We start from the raw sequence: 25,620 nt of genomic DNA, 5'->3' as shown, positions 1-25,620 counted from the left end.
ATAGCATTTATTTCACCTACACCTGGTATGAGCCTTGCGTCACCATACTTACTGCCATTGGCTGGCCTATTTAATGGACAACACACAGAATCAGTTTCTACCTGCACCTGCTAACTCAGAAAAGCAAACCATACCAAAAGAAAAGCAACAGGATATGTTGAACAGCATATTTCCAATATGGTAAGAATCTGTACACGTGTTAAAAAATAAAAGCACCCCCCCCCCACCCCCCCCAAAAAGAAGACCTTCACATCTCAGCAATATACATACCTGTTGCTGTATTGGCCCAGACGCTGTCTGTACAACAATTTGTTCCCCGGTGTTGTTACTGGTTGCTGTGTACTGCTCCATTTCTAAAACACCAAGTTAAGCAGGTAGTCCAACAAAGTTTTCAGTTTTCTCCAAATAAATTAAATCCTTCCAAAAGATTAAAAGAATGTGTCAGAAAACAGGGGTCCTTCCCTATATAACATAAAATTCTAACACATATTACCTTCTTTTTATATTACAGTGTATATTTGGTTACTATTCCAGCATTTAACAAATATTAGTGCAGACACATATAAGCTTAAGCAAGATGCAATCCCCTTTCCACACTGTGTTTGTGAATAAAATTGTACCAGCTCTTAGCAGATATTAACAGTAGTGTAGTTCCACTCAAAACCCAGCTGCTTTAAGGATCAAACATTTTTGCTTGTACACTTTCTTAACTTTGAGAACTACCCTAAAGACATAACAATTATCTGGAGGAAACCAAAAATACTTACCATCAAAATAATAAAATGTGCAATAATAAAATGTGCAAAAACATCTTTGGAGAAGGTGCATATACAAAGAGACTGAAAAGTGTTACAATTAAAACAAGCACACATACATATACACACACATATACATATACACATACATACATACATACTATATAAGAGAAAGAGATATATATAGATATAAGGGACGCTCTGACTGAACAGCCACCTATTAAAATTGGCCAATTTTAACCAAAAAAAAAAAAAAAAAAAGACGTGATTGGTAAAAAAGACCGATCACAAAAAATGATATTTTCAGCCACTACTTTTCTAAGCTGTACAGTAATTTTGCTGGTACCATTAAAATGATTTAAAATATAGCCAAGACATCCCTAATGTTTCCAATAGCTGCTTGAAACGACCCAATTAATCATTCACATAGGACTGCAAAACTCCCATTTTCAACAACCATTACTGCAGTTCTTAATGGTAAACTCTCTTTGCTCATTCTTCGTGAATTATGTTTAAATGCTGATTGGGTAATTGAAACAACTCTAACTGTGTTAGCACAACTGAAATCTAAAGTTCTATTCAATACAGCAAGTAAATTGTCTTTTCTTGGGTTACAAGGTGCTGGCATTTCCAAAGTTCGTCTGGTTAAAATTACAAAAATGAAGTATCTTTTTCAAAAAACGCATCAGTCGGTTGTTGTTAAGAGAAATTAAGGATATTCCATCCAACACATTGCCAAGAAATAGAAGATTTCATATGAAAGTGTCCACTGCGGTCTTGAGACAAGAAGCCACTGTACAAGAGGATAAGTAAATTAGAGTATGTACTGTGAAAAACAGACTCTTTACTTGCAGGTCCTCAGTTAACAGCTTCCTTTAACAGTACACATCAAATATCAGTGTAATCTACAACACTGAAAAGAGGATTTCAAGATGCTGGCCTTGGAGGCAGAGTTGCAAAGAAAATGCTGCATCTGAAATTGGCAAATCTAAAGAAAAGGTTAATAGGGGAAAATGCTTGGATTCACATAGAAATCCACTATCCTAAGTCTACACTGCTTTAACGTTTCTCATCACTTCATTGCTAGTGTGTCTATTTTTATATTATATCTGTATACAGTAATCCCTTGCTACTTCGCGGTTCACTTTTCGCGGATTCACAACTTCACGGATTTTATATGTAAGCATATGTAAATATATAACGCGAATTTTCGCTGCTTCGTGGGTTTCTGCGGACAATGGGTCTTTTTACTTCTGGTACTTGCTTCCTCAGTTGGTTTGCCCAATTGATTTCATACAAGAGATGCTACTGGCGGATAGCTCAGAAGCTACCCAATCAGAGCACGCAGTTAAGTTCCTGTGTACTGCTGATTGGCTCAGCGACGGAGTGTTGCATTAACCAGGAAGTCTCATCTCACTCATTCACCATTAACGTGCTACTGCTTCAGGGGGCGTGTCCAAGCGCCAACAGAAGATGCAAATGATTGCAGAAAAGGTAAAAGTTTTGGATAAGTTGAAGGAAGGGAACAGCTACACCGCTGCAGGCATCAATGAGTCCACGATTCTTTTTATTTAAAAAGGAGGAAAAACATATAAGATCTACGGCCGCAGTGTCCTTTAACCAGGGCGCAAAACGAGTTGCAAGTAGACGTGATAAGGCAGTAGTCTGGATGGAATTTGCTTTAGGAATCTTTGCAACAAGGTCAACGATGTCATGACCGCCTACAAGCTGCTACGTGTACTTTGCTATACAGTAAGTGTAAACTTATCTACTGATTTCATATTGCTTGGCAGTTGTCCCTGTTATTAATAGAGTGAAGGGTGGGTTGTAAACAATACAGGGAGGGTTTAAAAACGTCCAAATACACGTTAAATAATTAAATAAATATGGTGTCCCTACTTTGCGGAAATTCAGTTATCGCGGTCGGCCTCGGAACCTATCTCCCGCGATAAGTGAGGGATTACTGTACATGTAAGAATCTTTCATGTCCCATTTTGCTTAAAACTTTACCATACTATAGTACCCTAAGTTCTTGTCAATAAGCCGCGGCTTATCTAAGGAAAAAAGTTGTGAAAATGAAAAAATAGAATATCGGCTTATACATAAGTCCGGCTTATACATCCATCGCGGGGGTTGCGTTCCAGAGCCACCCGCGAAATAAGAATATCCGCGAAGTAGAAACCATGTGTTTATATGGTTATTTTTATATTGTCATGCTTGGGTCACAGATTTGCGCAGAAACACAGGAGGTTGTAGAGAGACAGGAACGTTATTCAAACACTGCAAACAAACATTTGTCTCTTTTTCAAAAGTTTAAACTGTGCTCCATGACAAGACAGAGATGACAGTTCCGTCTCACAATTAAAAGAATGCAAACATATCTTCCTCTTCAAAGCAGTGAAGCAAACAAATCAATATGTCTGTTTGGCTTTTAAGTATGCGAAGCACCGCGGCACAAAGCTGTTGAAGGCGGCAGCTCACACCCCCTCCGTCAGGAGCAGACAAAGATAGAGAGAGACAGAGTTTGTTTTTCAGTCAAAAATCAATACGTGCCCTTCGAGCTTTTAAGTATGCGAAGCACTGTGCAGCATGTCTTTTCAGGAATCAGCTTTACAAAAGATAGCAACGTGAAGATAATCTTTCAGCATTTTTAGACGAGTGTCCGTATCGTCTAGGTGTGCGAACAGCCCCCCTGCTCAATCCCCATACGTCAGGATCACAGATAGTCAGCGCAAGAGAGAGAGAACAGTAAGCCGGGTAGCTTCTCAGCCATCTGCCAATAGCGTCCCTTGTATGAAATCAACTGGGCAAACCAACTGAGGAAGCATGTACCAGAAATTAAAAGACCCATTGTCCGCAGAAATCCGCGATATATATTTAAATATGCTTACATATAAAATCACAATTTAAATGACCGCTACGCGCTCGTGTTGACTCGGCGACGCCCAGAGCAGAAAGAACGCGCTCCGGCCGCTCCAACCGCGCCATGCGGGGAGTGAGAGAGACGGCAATATCTCACACTCTCTCCCCCCTTAAAGAAATTAAATGGGCGCGAGTGAGACCACTGACCTCCCTCCCTTCTATTAGTTATAGGTTATAGTACGTTCGGCTTATCCATGAGTCCGGCTTATCTATGATACGATTTTATTTTAAAAATTCGTATGATTTTTGGTCTCCGGCTAATACATGAGTCCGGCTTATAGACAAGAACTTAGGGTAGATTGTGTGCATATTTTTTTTTTTAAAACTTCACACAGCACACTGTTAACAACAATACTATATCTCGTTTTACAACATTGTTTAATATTCCAAAACCAAGTATTCTTATTCAGAGTAGAGTGACTAAAAAAAATTCTGTGACATATGACAATACAGTATGGGAGATAGGGTTTCCACGCCAAAAGATAGTTATAGTGCTTAAGAAGGTCATTATCAAGGGTGGAAGTTTATGTAACAGTTAATCCTGTGGCATGCAATTAAAGAACAGATCAACTCCGCATTGGTTTAGATCTAAGATAATGAAAAGCAAATAACAGACAAATGAATGAAATAAAGTACACATGAACAAGGCTTTTTGAAATCAAAAGACTGAAAAATTATGTAAATACCAATTAAATTAAATCCAAGTTGCCTTGTATTGCCCAATATTGACAAGAGATGCCAACTCCAATGTAAACACATAACATTATACAGTGCATCCGGAAAGTATTCACAGCGCATCACTTTTTCCACATTTTGTTATGTTACAGCCTTATTCCAAAATGGATTAAATTCATTTTTTTCCTCAGAATTCTACACACAACACCCCAAGATGACAACGTGAAAAAAGTTTGAGATTTTTGCAAATTTATTAAAAATAAAAAAATTGAGAAAGCACATGTACACAAGTATTCACAGCCTTTGCCATGAAGCTCAAAACTGGGCTCAGGTGCATCCTGTTTCCCCTGATCATCCTTGAGATGTTTCTACAGCTTAATTGGAGTTCCACCTGTGGTAAATTCAGTTGATTGGACAGGATTTGGAAAGGCACACACCTGTCTCTATAAGGTCCCACAGTTGACAGTTCATGTCAGCGCACAAACCAAGCATGAAGTCAAAGGAATTGTCTGTAGACCTCCGAGACAGGATTGTCTCGAGGCACAAATCTGGGGAAGGTTACAGAAAAATTTCTGCTGCTTTTAAAGGCTCCAATGAGCACAGTGGCCTCCATCATCAGTAAGTGGAAGAAGTTCGAAACCACCAGGACTCTTCCTAGAGCTGGCCGGCCATCTAAACTGAGCGATCGGGGAAGAAGGGCCTTAGTCAAGGAGGTGACCAAGAACCCGATGGTCACTCTGTCAGAGCTCCAGAGGTCCTCTGTGGAGAGAGGAGAACCTTCCAGAAGGACAAGCATCTCTGCAGCAATCCACCAATCAGGCCTGTATGGTACAGTGGCCAGATGGAAGCCACTCCTTAGTAAAAGGCACATGGCAGCCCACCTGGAGTTTGCCAAAAGGCACCTGAAAGACTCTCAGACCATGAGAAAGAAAATTCTCTGGTCTGATGAGACAAAGATTGAACTCTTTGGTGTGAATGCTAGGTGTCACATTTGGAGGAAATCAGGCACCGCTTATCACCAGGCCAATACCATCCCTACAGTGAAGCATGGTGGTGGCAGCATCATGCTGTGGGGATGTTTTTCAGCGGCAGGGACTGGGAGACTAGTCAGGATAAAGGGAAAGATGACTGCAGCAATGTACAGAGACATCCTGGATGAAAACCTGCTCCAGAGCGCTCTTGACCTCAGACTGGGACAACGGTTCATCTTTCAGCAGGACAACGACCCTAAGCACACAGTCAAGATATTAAAGGAGTGGCTTCAGGACAACTCTGTGAATGTCCTTGAGTGGCCCAGCCAGAGCCCAGACTTGAATCTGATTGAACATCTCTGGAGAGATCTTAAAATAGCTGTGCAGCGTTGCTTCCCATCCAACCTGATGGAGCTTGAGAGGTGCTGCAAAGGGGAATGATCGAAACTGGCCTAGGTAAGGTGTGCCAAGCTTGTGGCATCATATTCAAAAAGACTTGAGGCTGTAATTGCTGCCAAAGGTACATCAACAAAGTATTGAGCAAAGGCTGTGAATACTTATGTACATGTGATTTCTCAGTTTTTTTATTTTTAATAAATTTGCAAAAACCTCAAGTAAACTTTTTTCACATTGTCATTATGGGTTGTTGTGTGTAGAATTCTGAGGAAAAAAATGAATTGAATCCATTTTGGAATAAGGCTGTAACATAACAAAATGTGGAAAAAGTGATGCGCTGTGAATACTTTCCGGATGCACTGTATATAAAAATATAACCTGTTGCACCAATGTGCTTTAAAACATCCAACAATGTTCCTTGCCTAAGAAATTACATTCAACCTACCTGAATAACTATCATCTCGTTGCATTAACATCTATAGCAATGAAATGTTTCGTAAGGCTAGTCAAGAATTACCTATGTTCCTTCTGCCAAATGAACTGGATCCATTACAGTTTGCATATCACTCAAGCAGATCCAAAGAGGATGCCATCACCTTGATCCTTCACTATTACGAGCAGACCTGGATAGTAACACATTGAATTATGTGCAAGTGCAATTTACATTTATTTGCTTGGAAGACACTTATCCAAAGCGACTTACAAAAGAAATTTTTAGACTATAGTTCGGCATTCAACACAATAATCCGCTCTAAACACATCAGTAAACTTAGGGAACCAAGTCTCATCACTTCATCGTGCCTCTGGATTTTTAACTTCCTGTCCACCCCAGGTGGTTTAAGAGAGTGGCCACACTTCATTTCCTGTCACTCTCAACAAGGGTTCCACGAGCTGTGTTCTATGCCCTCTACTCCATCTTCTGTACTCCCTCTACACATGTCTGTATGACAGCACATGACTAACATCACTGCCAGTTTTTGCTGATGACAACAGGCTTATCTGGATGAAGTGCAGCATCTGTCTCACCAGTGTCAGGAAAATAGTCTACTCCTGAATCTCAGAAAAACAAAGGAGCGGATTGTTGACTTTGGCAGAAAATAGCAGTGGCACTACCACCACCTCCTCAATATTAACAGCACTCAGGTAGGCAGGTACTTGGGTCGAGAAAGAGGACAGTTTCAGATCTTTATGACCTCAGACACCTCAGCGATTTCAGGCTGCCCTCCCAATTACTAGAGAATGTCTATAAATCTACCACTGAAAGTATCCTAACAGGAAGTATTACAGCCTGGTTTGGGAACAGCACACAGCAGGACCACAAAGCCCTGCACAGTGTGGTACTGTCAGCTGTCGGTCTCTCAACTTTCCAGGACATCTACACCAAGCGATGTCAGACCAGGAAAAAGAAATCTGTCCATGATACCACTCACCTCAACAATGGCCTATTTTCTGTGCAGTGGTCAGGTAAATGCTATGGCTGCCTGGAAGAGTTTTTTCTCATAGACCTTCCACATCTTGTATGGGATATAAGAAAAGGGTCCAGAAATACTCAATGCCCTATTGTTATCTCCCTGTAAATAAGCAATTTATTTTACATATTAATAATCCTATTGATGGTTTCTGAAATTTATAATTATTCTAGACTAGAGAATTAGAGTGTTGCAGGGAGGCAACATCGTAATCGAGTATATATGAATATGTGTTGTTTAACCAATGGTTTTTAAAGTTAATTTCCAAAAAGGCACATGGCCTAGACATTAAAGAACTATGGTGAATTTCTCTTATTTTTGAAGAGAATGTAAGCCAGTCTTTTGAATTCACTGTATTTTAAGCCCTTCAGAGTTTAAAGCAAAACAAGAGTTTAAAAAGTGTTACACTTAAGGTGCACGGTCAGACATACGACAACCAAGTCATAAATATACCTTGATGGAAAAAAGAAATTAGTCATTTTCTGAAACGAGAAGCATATTTATAGCTATGTATTTTTGCAGAGAGTCGTCTATTTATTTTAGCCCTCTGTCTAGCAATACAATCTGAGCCGTTAGGCATTGCAACTTGCAAAACATATGCAAGCCCATTGGGTGCACCGTTGCCTACAATGAAGTCCAGGTACAATGCCTGATCGGGTCACGTTTAAAGCAGCTTTAATTCAAAGCTAAACTCGCAGCAAGACAAGGCCTAAAATAACATTTCTGTGCATTCAATGCCTTGATTGTTCACAAAAACTAGGGGGTGATAAACTGGTATGTTGCAGGCAGACATGCAAGTGGGCTTGCAATGCTGGCACATAGAGCAGAACTAACAGATCAGACTAGGATGTCTGAAAGTCTTGACAGACACTCCAGTGGTAGGACAGTGACAGACTGGCTCAATGCTGCTGGCTTCAGAGCAAGGTGACCTGTCAGAGACCCTCAGCTCATAACTCCTTGATGCTTGACCCCAATAGCAAGATCAGACTAAGCTACACACAACCATTGCTGTGACTACAATGGCCCTGAAGGAAAAGTGTTTTGCAGATACTGCCTTGATCCAACGCTCTGTTACCTGACCTTTGGTAATGAGAATTAAAGTGAGCTAACAGATGACCAGTCTAACTTAGATCCCTGTGTCTTTCATACAATATCTGTATTAAAATTTTTCTGAAAAGAAAAAAATTAAGGTTTGAGAAGTACTGATTTGCCATGGATCATAAAGTATTTGAATGGTGATCTCAGAAAAAAAAGTCAAGTTTGTAAATGACTGATGTAGCAGAATGAGAGCACAAACAATAGGTCTCTAAAGTACCCAGTCATGTATTGACTTCCTTTGCATATCTTTATCGCTTGGCTGCCACTTAAGCCAAAAAAAAAAAAACCTACAACCGTGCAGTCCCCAGGATCTTATTTTGACACCTATGAGTTGCAAGTTTTGGAAATCTGGGATTGATCAATCCAAAATAAATAAATAAAAAGGCGCCCAGGTCTTATTTTACCATACTTACTGGTGTCTTAATAAAATATATTAAAATTTAGTTAATAAGGAAAATGTTGTGGAACGTAATTCATTTATCAAACCGCCTTCTGGAGCAGGAGCTTGATCAGTATATGTATGTGTACTTTTCTACTTTTATTTTTCTATTTTTATTTATTGATCACTCCTACCACTTTTATCTATCTATCTATAGGTCAGCATGGAAATCTCTGGGTGGGTATCACTTAAAGTATTAAAAAAATGCTGAGTTAAAAAATAATTCTAGACATTACTCCCACTAATGACTATTTAAAAAGGTTTTTACGCAGTTCGCTGTATAACTTCAAGTACAGTTAACCATTTAATGGCATTCGCTAGTTGGCGCTACTCTGCATTCTAAGCAGGGCGTCCGTAACGCCATTACAGTAACTTCTTAAAACGGCCTAATCTAACAATTGCTTTCACAATGGTGGACAGCGAATGAGAATGGCCTGCTGTTTAGTCATTATCCAGAAAATGAAGGATCGTATCGTCAAAAGAGATCGTTTCTGTGACTTACGGCGTACACGTGCGCACAGAACCTTCGAGAACATGACTGTGGAATATTCCACTGACACAATACCAAAGAACAGTACTAATCGGCTGCAGTGAACGGTGCATCGACAGTAACCGTTGTGCGACTATAGTTTTATTTTCACAAAATCGTATAGTAATACGAAGTGCTAAAGAGAGTTGAGAAATTGAACTCGAAAAGGTTTTTTTTTTCCTTTCACGTAACAAAGGCAACCGCTGGGCTAACATCACAGCCAAACAACTCCGCCCGAACTGGGGAGGGTCGGAGGGGGCGGAGAACTAATTCGCGCTACAGCGGTAGTGTATAATATATAGATATATATATATATATATAAAAACACAGAATTCAGTGAATAGTGGCAAAGATAGGTTTCAAAGTAATTCTATTGATTGCGTGAAATGGCCACTCCAAATGCTAAACTGCCGCATGCCTGGAAATGGTTTTCCTCGGATACTGTTTCATTGCAGGGATCATGAAATATTTTTTCCATACAGCAGTTGAGATATACACACATTAAGAGTTGTAAAGGCATCAAATCTTAATATACAGATTAAAAAAAATCAAGTTGATTTACGATAGGGTTGTAGTGGCGTCCCGTTTTAGGATATCTCGACGCTGCTGAGGTAGGCGCCAATCTTGCTTAGTAGAGGTGGTCTCAGAATATATGATTTGCGTTCCGATTCGCGGAGACTTGCTCTTCGTATTTGCATTTTCAAAGGCATGTGTCACTGTATTAACGTGTTCAAGTTTTTATTCGCCTAATGTAACTGTTCAAAACGATAATGCAATTTAACCAAATTATATTGCTGTATAAAAATAAATATTTTATTCATTATTTAAAAAATGATGACATCTTGCCTGAAGAAGGGGCCTGCGTTGCCTCGAAAGCTTGCATATTGTAATTTTTTAGTTAGCCAATAAAAGGTGTCATTTTGCTTGACTTTTCACTACATATAAAAATAGCGAGAAATTAATGACGGACAAGAATGAATGATGCCGAGACGATAATGAGACAGAAAAGCGGGATTATCGGAGAAACACCAAGTGCAATTGTAATCATACAAGTCATTAGTCACCCCTGCACCTTTTATTTAAAAACTATGACCTCTTTAAGTCTTTTGCAAAGCAAATGGTCAGCTACAATTTTTAAGAAAACTGAATTGATTCTGTGCCGAAGAATGATCAGGTGGTACTCATCATATTTACATCATTTTTTGAAATAATAACCGTCCTGAGGCAACCCAGACAATAGGTAAATGTTCCAAGCCAATGTCGTGTATAAAATACAACTAACGCCACAGAATTTAAAGACTGAATCAACATTTTGACATGTACGGATTATACGCATTTGGTCAATTCTTTAGGTGGATAAAAATGATATATGATCACGAACACTGAAAGGGAAACGCAAGAAAAAATGCATTCTGCAATATTTTAAGTTTTAAGATATTGCCAATGATTTAACTGATTGAGCATAAATTTAAATAGTGTTATGGGGTGCAAAAAGTGGCGCCTTCCGATATGGTTTATTGGTGTTTCTTTTGTTTCTTATTGTGTGATTCCCAATTGAAATCGCGTGCTGCAAATTTTTGCGGTAACACTGACAAGTCAATACAGTACATAATAACAAACATATACCTACATTTTAAAATTAGCGTCATCCAATACAAATCGCCGTGAACATAAAAGAAAACGAAACACGTTTACGGGTTTTTACAGTTTGTCTACGTTACGAGCACTCCACGTCTACAAGACATCTACCTCTTTGTGTCCGATTACTTGTACCGTATAAATCGCACGCTGGGGAATCGCGCACAAAGGATCAGCTAAACTCACTGAAAGAATCATGCGTCTGTCTCGGGTTTTTCAACCTTTATAACGACTCCAACTCCATAGACATGTTGAGTATGGTTAAGTACGGTAACGCTAAAACCAAACTCTTACCCGTAGGAATTATTTTATTGAAATGCACCCCCTCCCCCACCACATTTACAATCCGAGGGCCACCAAGTATTCAGCAGCGCGCCACTACTTGCTGATCTGGCCAGCGTCCCATCTTAAGACAGCAGGCCCATTCGTCCTCCATTTCTTTGTTGCAAGTAAACGTTACGTGCAAAGTATTTCCTCCATTTTCACAATTAATACAAACATACATGCATGCAGCCATGTAAAAGATGAATAAAGACAAAGTGCCTGGTAAGCCGCAGAAAAATAGCACAGAGATTTGTGGACATAGCCCTATGCTTTCGATTGCGCCACGACTTGTTACTTTTAATTCCTGTTGTTTTGCGGCGGTTAGTTAATTTGGTTGGTCAGTGACACACCAATCCCCTGCTGTCGGCTCCCTTCCCCTTCAAGCCGCGCTTTCTCTCCCCCTCACCGTTTTTCCTCCGCCGCCGCCCGGTTCCCCTCTGATTGGCTCCAGTACCGCTCTCCAAAACCCAATCACCGAGCTCAACTGCGCCGAAGACAAAATGGCGCAGGGGCTCGAGCTGCAAGCAGCAACAAATAGGCACGAGAGCGTTTCTCCTCCTCCGCCCCCTCCGCATGATGATCGAGCTAGTGCGCAGGCGCAATCCCGCCGCCTTTAGCTCGGAGAACGCCCAGGCGAGATCAGGAGCAGGGGAAAAGAGTCGAGGACCGTACTGTCCACCGTGGCAGACTAGCTTAATCGATTTCACTCTGGACGTGCTTGACTTTATCAAATCATTACAACACGAGATTTTAATGTAGACAGAAGTAACGGTCTTAACGCAAAAGATTCAGTCGACTGCGGATTTAAAAAAGTGCCACAGGGTAAATATTTTATCTACCTTTGTCTCGTTGGTAAATTATGACGTATGTTATCTAAATTAATCCATTTTGTATCTTTGTTAAATTTGGGATCTTAATATGACTTGCTTTTATATACATTTATTATAATATCTGTTCACCCCAGGGAGAATTGTTTGTCTTGTAACTTAAGTATCTTGGAGGCATACATTTTATAAAGTCTTTTTTCACTGACACACGGACAGTATTTTGGAATACTGTACATTCAGGACAACTATTTATAGATGCAAAAGAAACATTGCTTCAACATTTATCTTGTGTATTCTATAACTCAGTCTTTGAAAACTTAAGACTTGACATCGTTGTATATTACTATGACCATTGCTATGAAGAAGCCTCAGTTTTATACTTGAAATATACTGCTATACCGACCGCAGTTGCTGCAGGTTTTCGTTTTTGTCACATTCGTCATCAGTGACCAATTTCTGCAGTTAAATGTCTTGTTTTCCCCTGCGCCTTGTTTTGTTAAGGCGCAGCCAAATCAACTGCTACTTTTTGACTTGAATGAAAGCCAAACAAAAATTACACGTGAAGTAAACCAACAGATGACAATCCAAGTCGGGGCTCAAACTCCACCCTGTTTCAGTCCAAGTAGTTTCTTAATTAGAAGCCAATTTGTGTTTGTTAAACCAGTTATTTAATTACTCTTGCTGCTCTCATTCTACCACACAAAAATGCTGCTCACGACTCGAGGTTGCTGATCATGAATATGATCATATTTTTGATATCTGATTCTTTACTGGTGCTCCTTTTAAGAACCAATCCGAGAAGGTTAAAAATGACACATTTGGAACTTTAATATGTGAAGTATCGTTCTAGAATACTTCAAGGTCAATGATTACGATTTGTTTTGGATGCTTTACTAGGGACCTAGCCCTCCACGGACTTCTGTCAGAGGGTGAAAAATGGAAAAATTCTATAACAATCAAGAACAGACTTTAAACATTTGAAGCACACATTCTAATATTTCCAAGTATCTGACATCTAACCTGGTTTATTATGTACTCCAACCTCATGAAGTAAACCATTGCATTTCTTATGAACACCCCAAATTAGGGCAGCTTACGCTAATTTAGATTTTTTTCTTTCTCCTAATAGCACCATCAAAATGTTTTGTGGACCAGACCAGATCAAAATTACTAAGACGTTCACCTTTTTTTTTTTTTAACATTGTATGATAGACACAGGTTAGCTGGTGTCATATGATGGTTCATTTTGTATCTTATTGTTGTGGGGTCTAAGTCTAAAGTGGCAAGTCAATTAAAATTAAAACAAAAGTTAATTAACAGCAAAAACTGGGCACTAATTAAAGTGGTTAGAATGAAAACCTGCAGCCCTCCAAGACTGGAATTGGACACTCCTGCTATATGAGGTAGAAAGATGTATTCTCTAGTTAAACTTGTTTCAATATTTCTATTGAAGCTTTGTTATTACATCCAGTCAGAATGTTATTTTTGCCCTTGATCTTTATTTTGATTACATCAACAATGATCACACTGTCATACCTAACTTCCCTGAAATCAAAGCAGGTTAAGGTGATGCAATTTGCTCATTCACATCAATCGGAATAGTTTCACTGTATTATTATTTCCTTCTAGAAAGTCCAAACCGCTTTGACCCCACTTAGCAGTTAAAAATTACAAAAAGTATCCAGGTTATGTGTATACTATAACCAACTTTAAAGTCCTATTTGTAACTTACAAAGCTGTGCATGGTTTAGTTCCACTACTTTTATTTTATTTTTTTCTCTGGAGCTGACACCAAAAGAATAAAGTAATCAAATGTAGCAAGGTGACTAGGAGGAAGCATAATTATACCAGAGTAAGCATGATGACACATGTATGCTTTATCACATTCTAATTTTGTATTGCTGATCAAATTAATGCTGGTTATATGGGGGTTCAAGCTCTGACCACAAGTCACAGTCATATTGTAGATTCAAGGATAAACAAAATGATGATACGTGTTGGGTAAATTGGAGACTCAAAAGTGTCTGGATGTAAGTGAATGCAGAAACGTGCACCCAATGCTGACTGGATGGGACCTGCTTCCTGCAAATATGAGATTGGATTCAAAGGTGGTTCATTCAGTAAATGAATGGATGGTAGAGGCCGTAAACAGTGAAATGGTCTATCGTAAAATGCATGGAATACCCCATCAGGATTAACATTTAAAACCTGATATAAGACTTATTTTAGAATATAATACATTTGCTTGGGCTGTAGTCTGTATTGCATGAGTGTTTGTCACATTTAGCATTTTTAGTTTAAGCATTATACTTCTCATTCCCATGCTTATCAACTTTAATTATTTTTTATTTGCAATTTCTGCAGCCTGTAATTCTGCCTGTGGTCATACAGCCTCTAGCAATGGCATACAAGTTGATAGTGGAGAGGAGAAATAGGTTTTAAGTGGACCAGACCCATAGTTAGGCTTGCTTCATTGTAGAACATATACAGTGCATCCGGAAAGTATTCACAGCGCATCACTTTTTCCACATTTTGTTATGTTACAGCCTTATTCCAAAATGGATTAAATTCATTTTTTTCCTCAGAATTCTACACACAACAACCCATAATGACACAGTGAAAAAAGTTTACTTGAGATTTTAGCAAATTTATTAAAAATAAAAAAATTGAGAACGCACGTGTACATAAGTATTCATAGCCTTTGCCATGAAACTCAAAATTGAGCTCAGGTGCATCCTGTTTCCCCTGATCATCCTTGAGATGTTTCTGCAGCTTAATTGGAGTTCCACCTGTGGTAAATTCAGTTGATTGGACATGATTTGGAAAGGCACACATCTGTCTATATAAGGTCCCACAGTTGACAGTTCATGTCAGAGCACAAACCAAGCATGAAGTCAAAGGAATTGTCTGTAGACCTCCGAGACAGGATTGTCTCGAGGCACAAATCTGGGGAAGGTTACAGAAAAATTTCTGCTGCTTTGAAGGTCCCAATGAGCACAGTGGCCTCCATTATCCGTAAGTGGAAGGAGTTCAAAACCACCAGGACTCTTCCTAGAGCTGGCCGGCCATCTAAACTGAGCGATCGGGGGAGAAGGGCCTTAGTCAGGGAGGTGACCAAGAACCTGATGGTCACTCTGTGGAGAGAGGAGAACCTTCCAGAAGGACAACCATCTCTGCAGCAATCCATCAATCAGGCTTGTATGGTAGAGTGGCCTGACGGAAGCCTCTCCTTAGTAAAGGGCACGTGGCAGCCTGCCTGGAGTTTGCCAAAAGGCACCTGAAGGACTCTCAGACCATGAGAAAGAAAATTCTCTGGTCTGATGAGACAAAGATTGAACTCTTTGGTGTGAATGCCAGGCGTCATGTTTGGAGGAAACCAGGCACTTCTCATCACCAGGCCAATACCATCCCTACAGTGAAGCGTGGTGTTGGCAGCATCATGCTGTGGGGATGTTTTTCAGTGGCAGGGACTGGGAGACTAGTCAGGATAAAAGGAAAGATGACTGCAGCAACATACAGAGACATCCTGGATGAAAACCTGCTTCAGAGCGCTCTTGACCTCAGACTGGGACGACGGTTCATCTTTCAGCAGGACAACGACCCTAAGCACACAGCCAAGATATCAAAGGAGTGGCTTCAGGACAACTCTGTGAATGTCCTTGAGTGGCCCAGACTTGAATCCGATTGAACATCTCTGGAGAGATCTTAAAATGGCTGTGCACCGACGCTTCCCATCCAACCTGATGGACCTTGAGAGGTACTGCAAAGAGGAATGGGCGAAACTGGCCAAGGATAGGTGTGCCAAGCTGTGAATACTTAGGTACTGTACATGTGCTTTCTCAGTTTTTTTATTTTTAATAAATTTGCAAAAACTTCAAGTAAACTTTTTTCACGTTGTCATTATGGGGTGTTGTGTATAGAATTCTGAGGAAAAAAATGAATTTAATCCATTTTGGAATAAGGCTGTAACATAACAAAATGTGGAAAAAGTGATGCGCTGTGAATACTTTCTGGATGCACTGTATATTACTATTGTAGTCTTAACACTTGGCCTCTGAACAGTTTTATAAGTGTAAAGATAGACGCCTCAGGAAGGGCTAACTTGGCTGACTGAAGACTACCAGTGCCCTTATTTATCAGTCATCTAGGAATAGAAACAATGGTTCATAACTTTCAAAGTGACAAAAATTTGGCCCTCCTCTTTGGAGTAGGAACAAAAACATTTTTTTCGTTTTATTGATTTAGGAAACTACTCAACAGGATTTAGAAGAGCTTGTGAGCTGTCCTAACTTGCTAGGGGTTGCCAGAAGATTGCATTCAGGCAGAGATCGGCACACATCCCGGGAAAGGATGAATTTTAAGAAAATGAAGAACAACAATGAACCCATAAAATAATACTGATTTGACAGACATGGAATAATATTTGTAACAAATCTTGCACATTATGCGATCGCTCCATCAACAAGCAGTGAAAATGTTTAAAGACATTTTATAAGTATATACACATGTATGTATGTCATTTGATCCTCTGCAGTTGTTACTGCAAATTACTAAAATGGACAAGATGCTTGTGACAGTCCAGAGTATACTGTCCTGTCTCAGGATAATTCATTCAATAAAAGTAAATATGGTTATAGATTTTTAGTTAGAAAGTGTGCTTTGAAATTGATTCTGTGCTTATCTTCCCACTGACTCCTAGTTGTATATTGCTGCTTATGGTTTCAGTTAACGACTAGAATTTATTTTTTGAAAAGTTAGTCAGTTAACATGCACTGCCTGACATTTTTAGAACACATTCTTCCTTTATACATATTTATTGATGAATTAACAAAGTGAAAAATATTATCCATGGATTGCACTCTTATTTACACAGTAGTATACATTATTTTCACTTATCAACCTTATCCTGTGAATTGTTTTTTTCCCTAAGGCTTATGAAGATGGTAACCCACATTTGTAATTTTGTGACAACACGAGGTATAAAATGGGAACCATTTCTACGGTGTACACTTTTCTCTCGTTCCATCACTTCCCATCTATCAAGTCGTGACGTGGGAAGCCACAATCCCCAGAAGGCTGGTTTCCAGCAAACATCAGAGGAAACAGAGGTTGATTTTGATCAAGAATACTTTGAAAAAAATGTGGAGACCTTAATAAGGTTAGGAAGCAAATTTACTTTTTTTAAAGAATTAGAAAAAAAAAAAATGTAAGTTTGCTAAGCATTATAGATATCGGCTGTTGTATTATAAATTACTTTTAATTTAAAATGTATAATTACAATTTTCTTATATAAATAAGTTCCTAATCTTTATTTTATATAGGACATGCATGGAGGTTTATAAAGAAATCAAAAAGATAGACACTTTATTAATCCCCAAGGGGAAATTCACATACTCCAGCAGCAGCATACTGATAAAAACAATATTAAAGAGCAATAAAAACACAGTGCAAGTTTTAAAAAAAAATGCAAGGTGGAGAGTGCAAGGCAGGTATAACAGACAATAACTTTGTATAATGTTAATGTTTACCCCCCCGGGTGGAATTGAAGAGTCGCATAGTGTGGGGGAGGAACGATCTCCTCAGTCTGTCAGTGGAGCAGGACAGTGACAGCAGTCTGTCGCTGAAGCTGCTTCTCTGTCTGGAGATGACACGGTTTAGTGGATGCAGTGGATTCTCCATGATTGACAGGAGCCTGCTCAGCGCCCCTCGCTCTGCCACAGATGTCAAACTGTCCAGCTCCGTGCCTACAAATAGAGCCTGCCTTCCTCACCAGTTTGTCCAGTTGTGAGGCATCCGTCTTCTTTATGCTGCCTCCCCAGTACACCACCGCGTAGAAGAGGGCACTCGCCACAACCGTCTGATAGAACATCTGCAGCATCTTATTGCAGATGTTGAAGGACGCCAGCCTTCTAAGGAAAAAGCTAACCTAGATCTCTGATAATGGGAAGTAGTCATGTTAAATTGCTTATTATGTACCGTGAAACCTTTTCTTTTAGATTATAGATTTTAAATTTGAATACATTACATCTATATTATTTTTTGAAAACTTTTCTTTTATTGTTTTATTTAGCTGTGCTTTTGTCAAGTAGATGGGTATGCTTTTTAAAGGAGTTATATAAGTTGCCTCTGGTGCCTTGCATTTTTTGCTGTCAGACCTTAACTCAGGTTAATCTTTTGAAACTAGACAGCAGCATAAGTCTAGCCTTCTGTGCTAGTTGTATTTCAGTAATAAACAACATATTAAAAAAATTCAAAATTGAAAAAAAAAAATCTGTGAAAATTAGCTAATGTGTGTCTTATAAGAAATGTCTTTTTAACATTAGTCTGCCCTTATAAGTATATGTAATTTTTAAAAGATGAGAATGAATGTATATTGGAAAGATGTAAATAATAAAAAATATATATTGAGATTGCTTCAGGCTATAAATTTTTATAGCTCAAAGAAAAGGCACACCTTGTTCTTTCTCACAGAGATGCCAAGAGGCTTTCAGCCAATAGTGTTAATGCAAAAGGATCTTCAACAGTGCTTGAGATGTTTTTTAGACAATATGCAACACTAAATGAAAAAAATACATTTATGCATACTGTTTTTATGTTGTTGATTGGAAGAGAGAAGAAAAAACAACAAAAGGCAATCAAAGAGAAAAGAATGAGAAATTGGATTGATGGTCCTGGCCCACCAGAAAGGAAACTGACTTGGGAAGCAATGGAACAAATTAGGTAAACAATCAATGGATTAATGCAATAAGATGAAAATGTGGACAGGGAACTTATTGCACTCTGTATAGTATATTATTATTGGTGGTAGACTATTTTAGGAATGATAACTTACAACATAACATACCAGCACATAAAATTCTATAAATGTTGCTAATGAAAAAAATATAATGCTGTGTTCTATTTGAAGTGAAGTGGAAAGTCATTATTTCAGAGTTCCTAGTTGGAATTTTTTAACTGGAATGCCCCGTTCAGTTGGATTTCCAACTTGGAAACTCAGGGCTGGTCTGTCAAGTCCAAGTGTGTCTGACTTCAAATTATGACATCAATCCAGACTGACGACTTTTACCTCAAACTTTAAAGAAATCTGTAGTATTATACTTCTATTTGTGTTTCATTAAATCAGTCATACACACAGTATTGTCCAACTTCTATCCATGGACATGTTGCTATGGTGTCTGGATGCACAAAATACTGTTTAATGTATTGTTATCAACTGCTATTTATTCCGATGGAGAAAGCACAACAGAGGTTTTCTTGGATGTGCCTGTATTGGTTTTCCGAATGTTTTAATGGAACATGTTCAACTTGGGTGTGAAGTAACTTCCATATCCAACATCCGATTTCTGAGGTAAATGGAACACAGCATCTGAGATAGTAATAATTCAATCTGTTATCTCTGTCATTTTTAGTTGTTTTAAAATGACTGCACTACATCATGCTAACGCATTTACTCAACCATGTGGTATAGTAAACAGTTTTTTATTCTCTTCATGTATTCCCATAAAGTTTCGCTGTATGTGTAAAGGCACAGGGCCACATCTTGTCAAACGTATGATTATTTGTTTTGTACAAGTGGTAAGTTATTTCTTCACTACATACTCATTTTATATTGTACCATTCACTGCAGACTGTATTCTATTTGACTTTGCATATAGTTGTTTTTTTTTATATAAACAATTTCACACTATAAAGTAGGTCACAGACCTCTAATAACCAATGACAGAAAGATAATGAGACCAGAAAGTAGGGCACTGACCAATTATGAGACTTTATGCTTATACAGAAAAATGTTTAGAAATGGTTGAGTGAGTAAACATTATTTTTGAATGTGGGTTTTGTGCAGCAAATTAGGTTTGATTTCTCCTTGTTCCTTTATGCTAGTTTATTGTAATTTAAAACACCAATTGAATGCCACCTTTTTAGGTAGATTACTGGATTTGCAACAATGTAATAATGTAGTACTCTATACAGTCTGAAAATCCCAAAAAGGTGAGAGAGATGGGTTATGGGTCACGTAACCCCAGTGTTCATTGTTCAATCCATCTCCTGTGTGAGGCACTTGGGGGCATCTTCAGTTGATGCCAAAACCATATCAGGTTCCGTATAGATTAACAGTGCTCCTCAATAAAGGAGAGTGAGCTCCCATAATCCTATGAATGAATTATATTTTAGCAAAGGGTCAGTTTGCAGCCATGTGTGTAGCAGCTGGGATAACGATCAACACCTCCAAGTCTGAAGTCATGGTTGTAGCCCTCTCCGGGGTTGGGATGAGGTTCTGCCTCAAGCAGAGGATTTTAAGTATCTCAGGATCTTGTTCATGAGTAGGGGAAAAAGGGAATCGGAAAAACAAGTAGATTGGAGTAGTGTCCACAATCATGCTGACATTGTACTAGTCAGTCATGGTGAACAATCTACATTCTTACCCTGGCAATGGTCACAAGATGTGGGTGGTGACCAAAAAAAAAAAAAAGGTCACGCATGCCAGCAGCAGAAATGAGTTTCCTTCACTGAGTGCCTGGGCTCAGCCTTGGAGACAGGGTGAGAAGTGCAGACTTTTGGGAGGAACTCAAAGTAGAGCTGCTATTCCTTCGTATCATAAAGCACCATACGTAATGGAGGCCTCATTGGGGAGGTTTTTTATATATGTCAAGTCAGGAGGACAATCTCGGAATGCGCTGAAGAGATTATATCTCTTGACTGGCCTGGGAACACCTCAATATCCCTTCCTGGGGGAAAGGGGATGTCTGGGCATGTTTGCTTAAACTGCTGCCCCAGTGACCCAGACCATAATAAGTAGCAGAAAATGGATGGATGGAATTTTATACCAGCATTCTTATTCTTTTTTTGATTTCCAACCATTGTTGAGGATAATGGATATTTAGATTGACTGATAAATTCCCCAAATGAATTGTTTTGCTTAAACAGTGCCCAGACAGAAATGAGATGTGAAGTGAGCCAACAGATGACCAGCTAAACTGGGGCCTCAAACTCCAACTAGTTTAATTCCAGCCGGTATCTTCTTTAGAAGACTATTCTTGTTCTTATTTAAACCCATTAATTAATTCCATGGCTTGTTGATGCTCTCATTCTGCCACAACACATTTTCCAAAATTGTTTATATTCTTTTTTCCAAAAACACAATCAAAATAATTTGTGAATCAAGCAGACCAACTTTACTAAGAACTTCACCTTTCTTTGTTTACAAATGTTTTATTAATGAACACAGGTGGCCTGTTATTGTTTGGCTGCTAATTAAGGAAAAAAGGGGGGGGGGGGGGGTCTGAGTTTAAATAGCAAATTGATTAAAATTAGGGCAAAAGAGTTAATGAGCAGCAAAACTGCTCACTAATTTAAAAAAAGGGTTAGAATGAAAACCTGCTGCCACAGTAGCAGTATACAACTGGAGTTAGAGATCCCTGCTCTAATCTAATCTTAACTTCATTACCTTCTCTTCTCTCATTTATTTATGATTAAGAGATTCTTAAAGTCCTTCACTTGAAGTTTCTGCTACCCACTTTCTTTAGAAAGCAAGTAATTTCATTTCTGTAGAATTTTTAGATACTTTATCTTGATTCTTTCACATGGCTGTGAAGCACTCTATTGTATGCTGGAGTCACAATCACATGATGTTAAATGGATTAATGGATGTGTAACACTTGGGCACTACAACTCAACTAAATTGCAATCATTAGCTGTGCCTGAAAATAGCAAACATTTGTTGGAGCTCTATACCTACTTTAAACAGCCTAAGATGAATGCAGAGGATGTGGAAATCCATTCTCTTGTATCACTTGCCTACAAGGGGTCTCATCTTAGGTTGTCATAATACTCAACAAAATTGACTGGCAAACTTCTACATTTATTAATGTTTGTACATGGACATAAAGTCAGTTTGCTGTTCATCTGCCAGGAAACATCTGCAGTGCAACAAATAAGGTAGGACTACTGGACCTTTTCATATCTAATGTGTTATTTACAGTGAGACTGAGGAGGATGATCCCTTAGTAATTGAAAATACAACAGTGGTTGTGTTTTTGAAAAAGTGGACCACCACCCCTCTGCTAATCAATATTCCCTGTCTCTAGCTGCTACCTCCTTCCTCTAAAACATGCAGAATCTTTTGTAATGAAATATTTCAGAATTTGGGCAAATGTCCCATGTTGGGTGGTGTGAAACATTTTTAGGTGGATCACTTGTTTCCTTAAAGATTAAGTTCAATATTTTCCAAGTCAAAGACATTTTTTCACAATCATGGCATGTATTAACTTGCAACATGAAATTGTGTTTTAAAGTGAAGCATATTTTGTAAATTAAAAAAAAATTACTAGCCCGCGCTTAAGTTTCATAATGGTGTTAATGGTATCCAGGGACTCAATATGAAAAATACACCTTTAAAATGGCAAAGGTTTCATTTTAACAAAATGGCCCTTCTTAAAAATTAGATATCCTTGCTTTTGTGCTCACAGCGGGTATCGTGGGTGGAGTTATTACTGTCCCATCCCACCCCACCACCTTCTCCAAACTACATACATCTTTTTATCGTACCTTTGCTTCTGTAGTTCTGCTTTGTTAGCAGTTATGTTCTGCCATAGCTTGTAAATAACAGATGCACGTTCAAATCATATTTTTTGTTAAACTGCACCTACATTTCATTAGTTACATTCTGTGTTATATTTACATAGCTAATGCAGCTAGATTTACACCGAGTGGCAGAACTGTGAGAAGCAGCCATAAGAGTTTCACTGTACTTTTGTTTATCAGGTTGTTGTCACGATCCAACCCCCATGCTGTGTCAAAGTAATCAACAGTGTCGTAAGACCATTTCTAACCATGCTCCTTTCACCAAGAAGATATACACCCCCAAACTCCCAGCTCTAATATTCTCGTTCGTTTTACCAAGGGGGTGTTCTACAAATCACACTCAATTTACCACAAAGGATACCCTCCCTTGCCCCAATCTACGAATCTCGTTCTAGTTGCCAAAGTTGGAAAACTCTATCCCCACTCATCAATTGCTGTCAGTGAACTTGAAAAGTTGAAACTGGGTCCTGAGGCCATTCTGGTTGAGAAACACTGGTTAGGTTGTCTACAGAACAGAGGTAACAATTCAGTTCTGGGCATCAACATTCAGTGTCAGTAAAGACGCTTGGTAATGACTTTCTGAGGTGAATCTACACTCCTGAAGGGTTGCCATGGAGGAAGACAATCATCAAAGTGAAGCACACAGCCAGACTCATTTAAAAATGGCTGAATCTCACAACAGTGCTTTGCTTTACTTTATTTCCCCCTTAAAATGACAAGGATACAATGCTTTGCAATAAGGGTATAATCTCAAGACACAAAGCAATACTTCCCGTCTCTGCCACTCGCATATGTGGATTTCACTTTCACCAAACAACAAATCTTTTAATTCTTGCAGATATGCCTCTTCTTTGGGAAGAAACACTACTTTTCCCTGATGACAACACTAATTAGACGATCTATAAGTCTCCGACTTAAAGTTTAAAGCCGAACAATAACTACATACTTCTGTAATATCATCTATGTCCATATACTCAATCTCTTTTTCACTGTTCTGTTACTTCACCAAGTAATAATTTCCATTTGTTTGCGCTAATGTGATCATTAGTATCAGTTTCTTGAGACTTTCAATTTTTACTACTTTCATAATCTCTAACCTGCTCTGCATGTGTATCGCGCCGTTTTTGAACCTCTTTACAATGTTCTACTTTGTCTTCTACTCTGTCTTTTATTTTCGACCATGCTTGGAGCTGAGAGCGCAGGAACTGTGTCTGACAATAGCATTCACACAAATGAGAAGTGATTGGACCGTGGGCGTGGTTGTAAATGTTTGAGAGGAGGGTGGGACTTTTCAAAATCTCTTGGCAAAAAGTCTCATCTTGCGGGACCTGAAATTATCTCACACGGGAATTGAAATTATCTCTGAGAAAGTCTTGTCCCAGGATTTCCTTTTATAATAGAGAGAGAATTCATTTTAGAACACAATTTCGTGTGGCAAATTAATATGTACCATGACTGTGGAAAAAATAACATTAACTTGTATACCAAACTTTTACTTATATTTATATATCTATCTATACTAATAAAAGGCAAAGCCCTCACTGACTCACTGACTGACTGACTGACTGACTGACTCACTCATCACTAATTCTCCAACTTCCCGTGTAGGTAGAAGTCTGAAATTTGGCAGGCTCATTCCTTACAGCTTACTTACAAAAGTTAGGCAGGTTTTATTTCGAAATTCTACGCGTAATGGTCATAACTGGAACCTGTTTGACTGACTCATTCATCACTAATTCTCCAACTTTCCGTGTAGGTAGAAGGCTGAAATTTGGCAGGCTCATTCCTTACAGCTTACTTACAAAAGTTAGGCAGGTTTCATTTCGAAATTCTACGTGTAATGGTCATAACTGGAACCTGTTTTTTGTCCATATACTCTAATGGAGGAGGCGGAGTCACGTATCGCGTCATCACGTATTACGCCTCCTACGTAATCACGTGAACTGAAAACGAGGAAGAGATTTACAGCACAAGTCAAACGCGGGAACGAAGGTAAATTACATTAATTGTTGACTGTCTTTTAATACTGTGTACTTGTTGAGTGTCTTTTAATACTGTGTAAGCATACATATTAACACATGTGCAATTAAACGTGTGCATTTACGGGGTGATTTCTCAGGCTTAAAAGCTCGCCTTTTATTAAAAAGGTAAATGCAAACTCTTTTCATTCTGAAGGGCACAAACCACGTTAGATTTCAGCCGTTAAACGCGCAAAAATGTCAGTACACCAGATAAATAAGCGCAACATATTATCAGTTGTATTGTATGCTTACAATACATATAGAAATGTGTTAATCGTTAACTAATATTATGGGATGGTGTTTTTCGACTCGTACTTTAATTTAAACGATTGCATGTCTTGGTGGGTTTGCGTAGCTTATTGTCAATATCTTTACAGCTCTTTTTAAGACTTAATTTAAAAAGGTTTTCTTTTCTTCTTAATAAAAATTTAAAAGCAGTACTTTAAAAGCAGCGCTCACTTCACTCCCTTACAAGAATCGAACCTCGGACGTCAGCGCTAGAGGCTAAGCCCCTAAAATTGCGCCACGGCGTGTGGTTCGTTTATTTGACAGCATGTAGATCGGGGTAATTACATTCACGGCATTCGTAGTCTGATTCACAATCTGATTGTATGGGTGGTTACCTACCAGGTAACGCTTATGGTTAGCCAGCAAGTCATCTCGAAGTGATCACTCGAGTGAACGCAGCTTCACAAAAAAACAGATCCTTAACAAACTGTTATTGGTATATTTTCCGTCAATTTTAAAAGGTTTTCTTTTCTTCTTAATAAAAATTTAAAAGCAGTACTTCGCCGTTGCGAAGCGCGGGGATTTGAGCGACTGACGCATACAGACATATTCATGAGTGCAGGTACTTCGGAAAGAAAGCACCGTGTAAACCTAAAGTTTAAATTAAGTTCATAGACCTACAAAAGTTTGCCATTGATTTGAGGCAAGATTGCTTTTCTCATGTACAACTATACGTTGCATTCTTAA

General features: G+C 38.8%; 2 protein-coding genes across 7 annotated transcripts in view; one reads left to right on the top strand and one right to left on the bottom strand.

Annotated features, from left to right (window-relative positions):
• Window positions 1-11,744, bottom strand: part of nfyal (nuclear transcription factor Y, alpha, like) — a 51,399-nt gene extending 39,655 nt beyond the window's left edge. For 4 of the 5 annotated variants that reach the window (XM_028797100.2, XM_028797104.2, XM_051925000.1 and 1 more), the window contains exons 1-2: window positions 11,623-11,744; window positions 271-417 (exon numbers count right to left, since the gene is read on the bottom strand). In XM_028797100.2, the coding sequence (XP_028652933.1) occupies window positions 271-351 (81 nt within the window). In that variant the 5' untranslated portion in view covers window positions 352-417; window positions 11,623-11,744. The remainder of the gene's footprint in view (window positions 1-270; window positions 418-11,622) is intronic. The other variant, XM_028797105.2, reaches the window with a different exon arrangement.
• A 122-nt stretch (window positions 11,745-11,866) lies between these two features.
• The window catches only part of ngrn (neugrin, neurite outgrowth associated), a 69,866-nt gene continuing 56,112 nt past the window's right edge, over window positions 11,867-25,620 (top strand). For both annotated transcript variants that reach the window (XM_051925002.1, XM_028797106.2), the window contains exons 1-3: window positions 11,867-12,038; window positions 16,974-17,201; window positions 18,653-18,763. In XM_051925002.1, coding sequence (XP_051780962.1) covers window positions 16,978-17,201; window positions 18,653-18,763 — 335 coding nt within the window. In that variant the 5' untranslated portion in view covers window positions 11,867-12,038; window positions 16,974-16,977. The remainder of the gene's footprint in view (window positions 12,039-16,973; window positions 17,202-18,652; window positions 18,764-25,620) is intronic.

Source organism: Erpetoichthys calabaricus, chromosome 3, assembly GCF_900747795.2.
Source record: "Erpetoichthys calabaricus chromosome 3, fErpCal1.3, whole genome shotgun sequence".
Taxonomy (NCBI): domain Eukaryota; kingdom Metazoa; phylum Chordata; class Cladistia; order Polypteriformes; family Polypteridae; genus Erpetoichthys; species Erpetoichthys calabaricus.
Note: the sequence above shows the minus strand (reverse complement) of the source record. Positions and strands in the feature narration are given on the sequence as shown.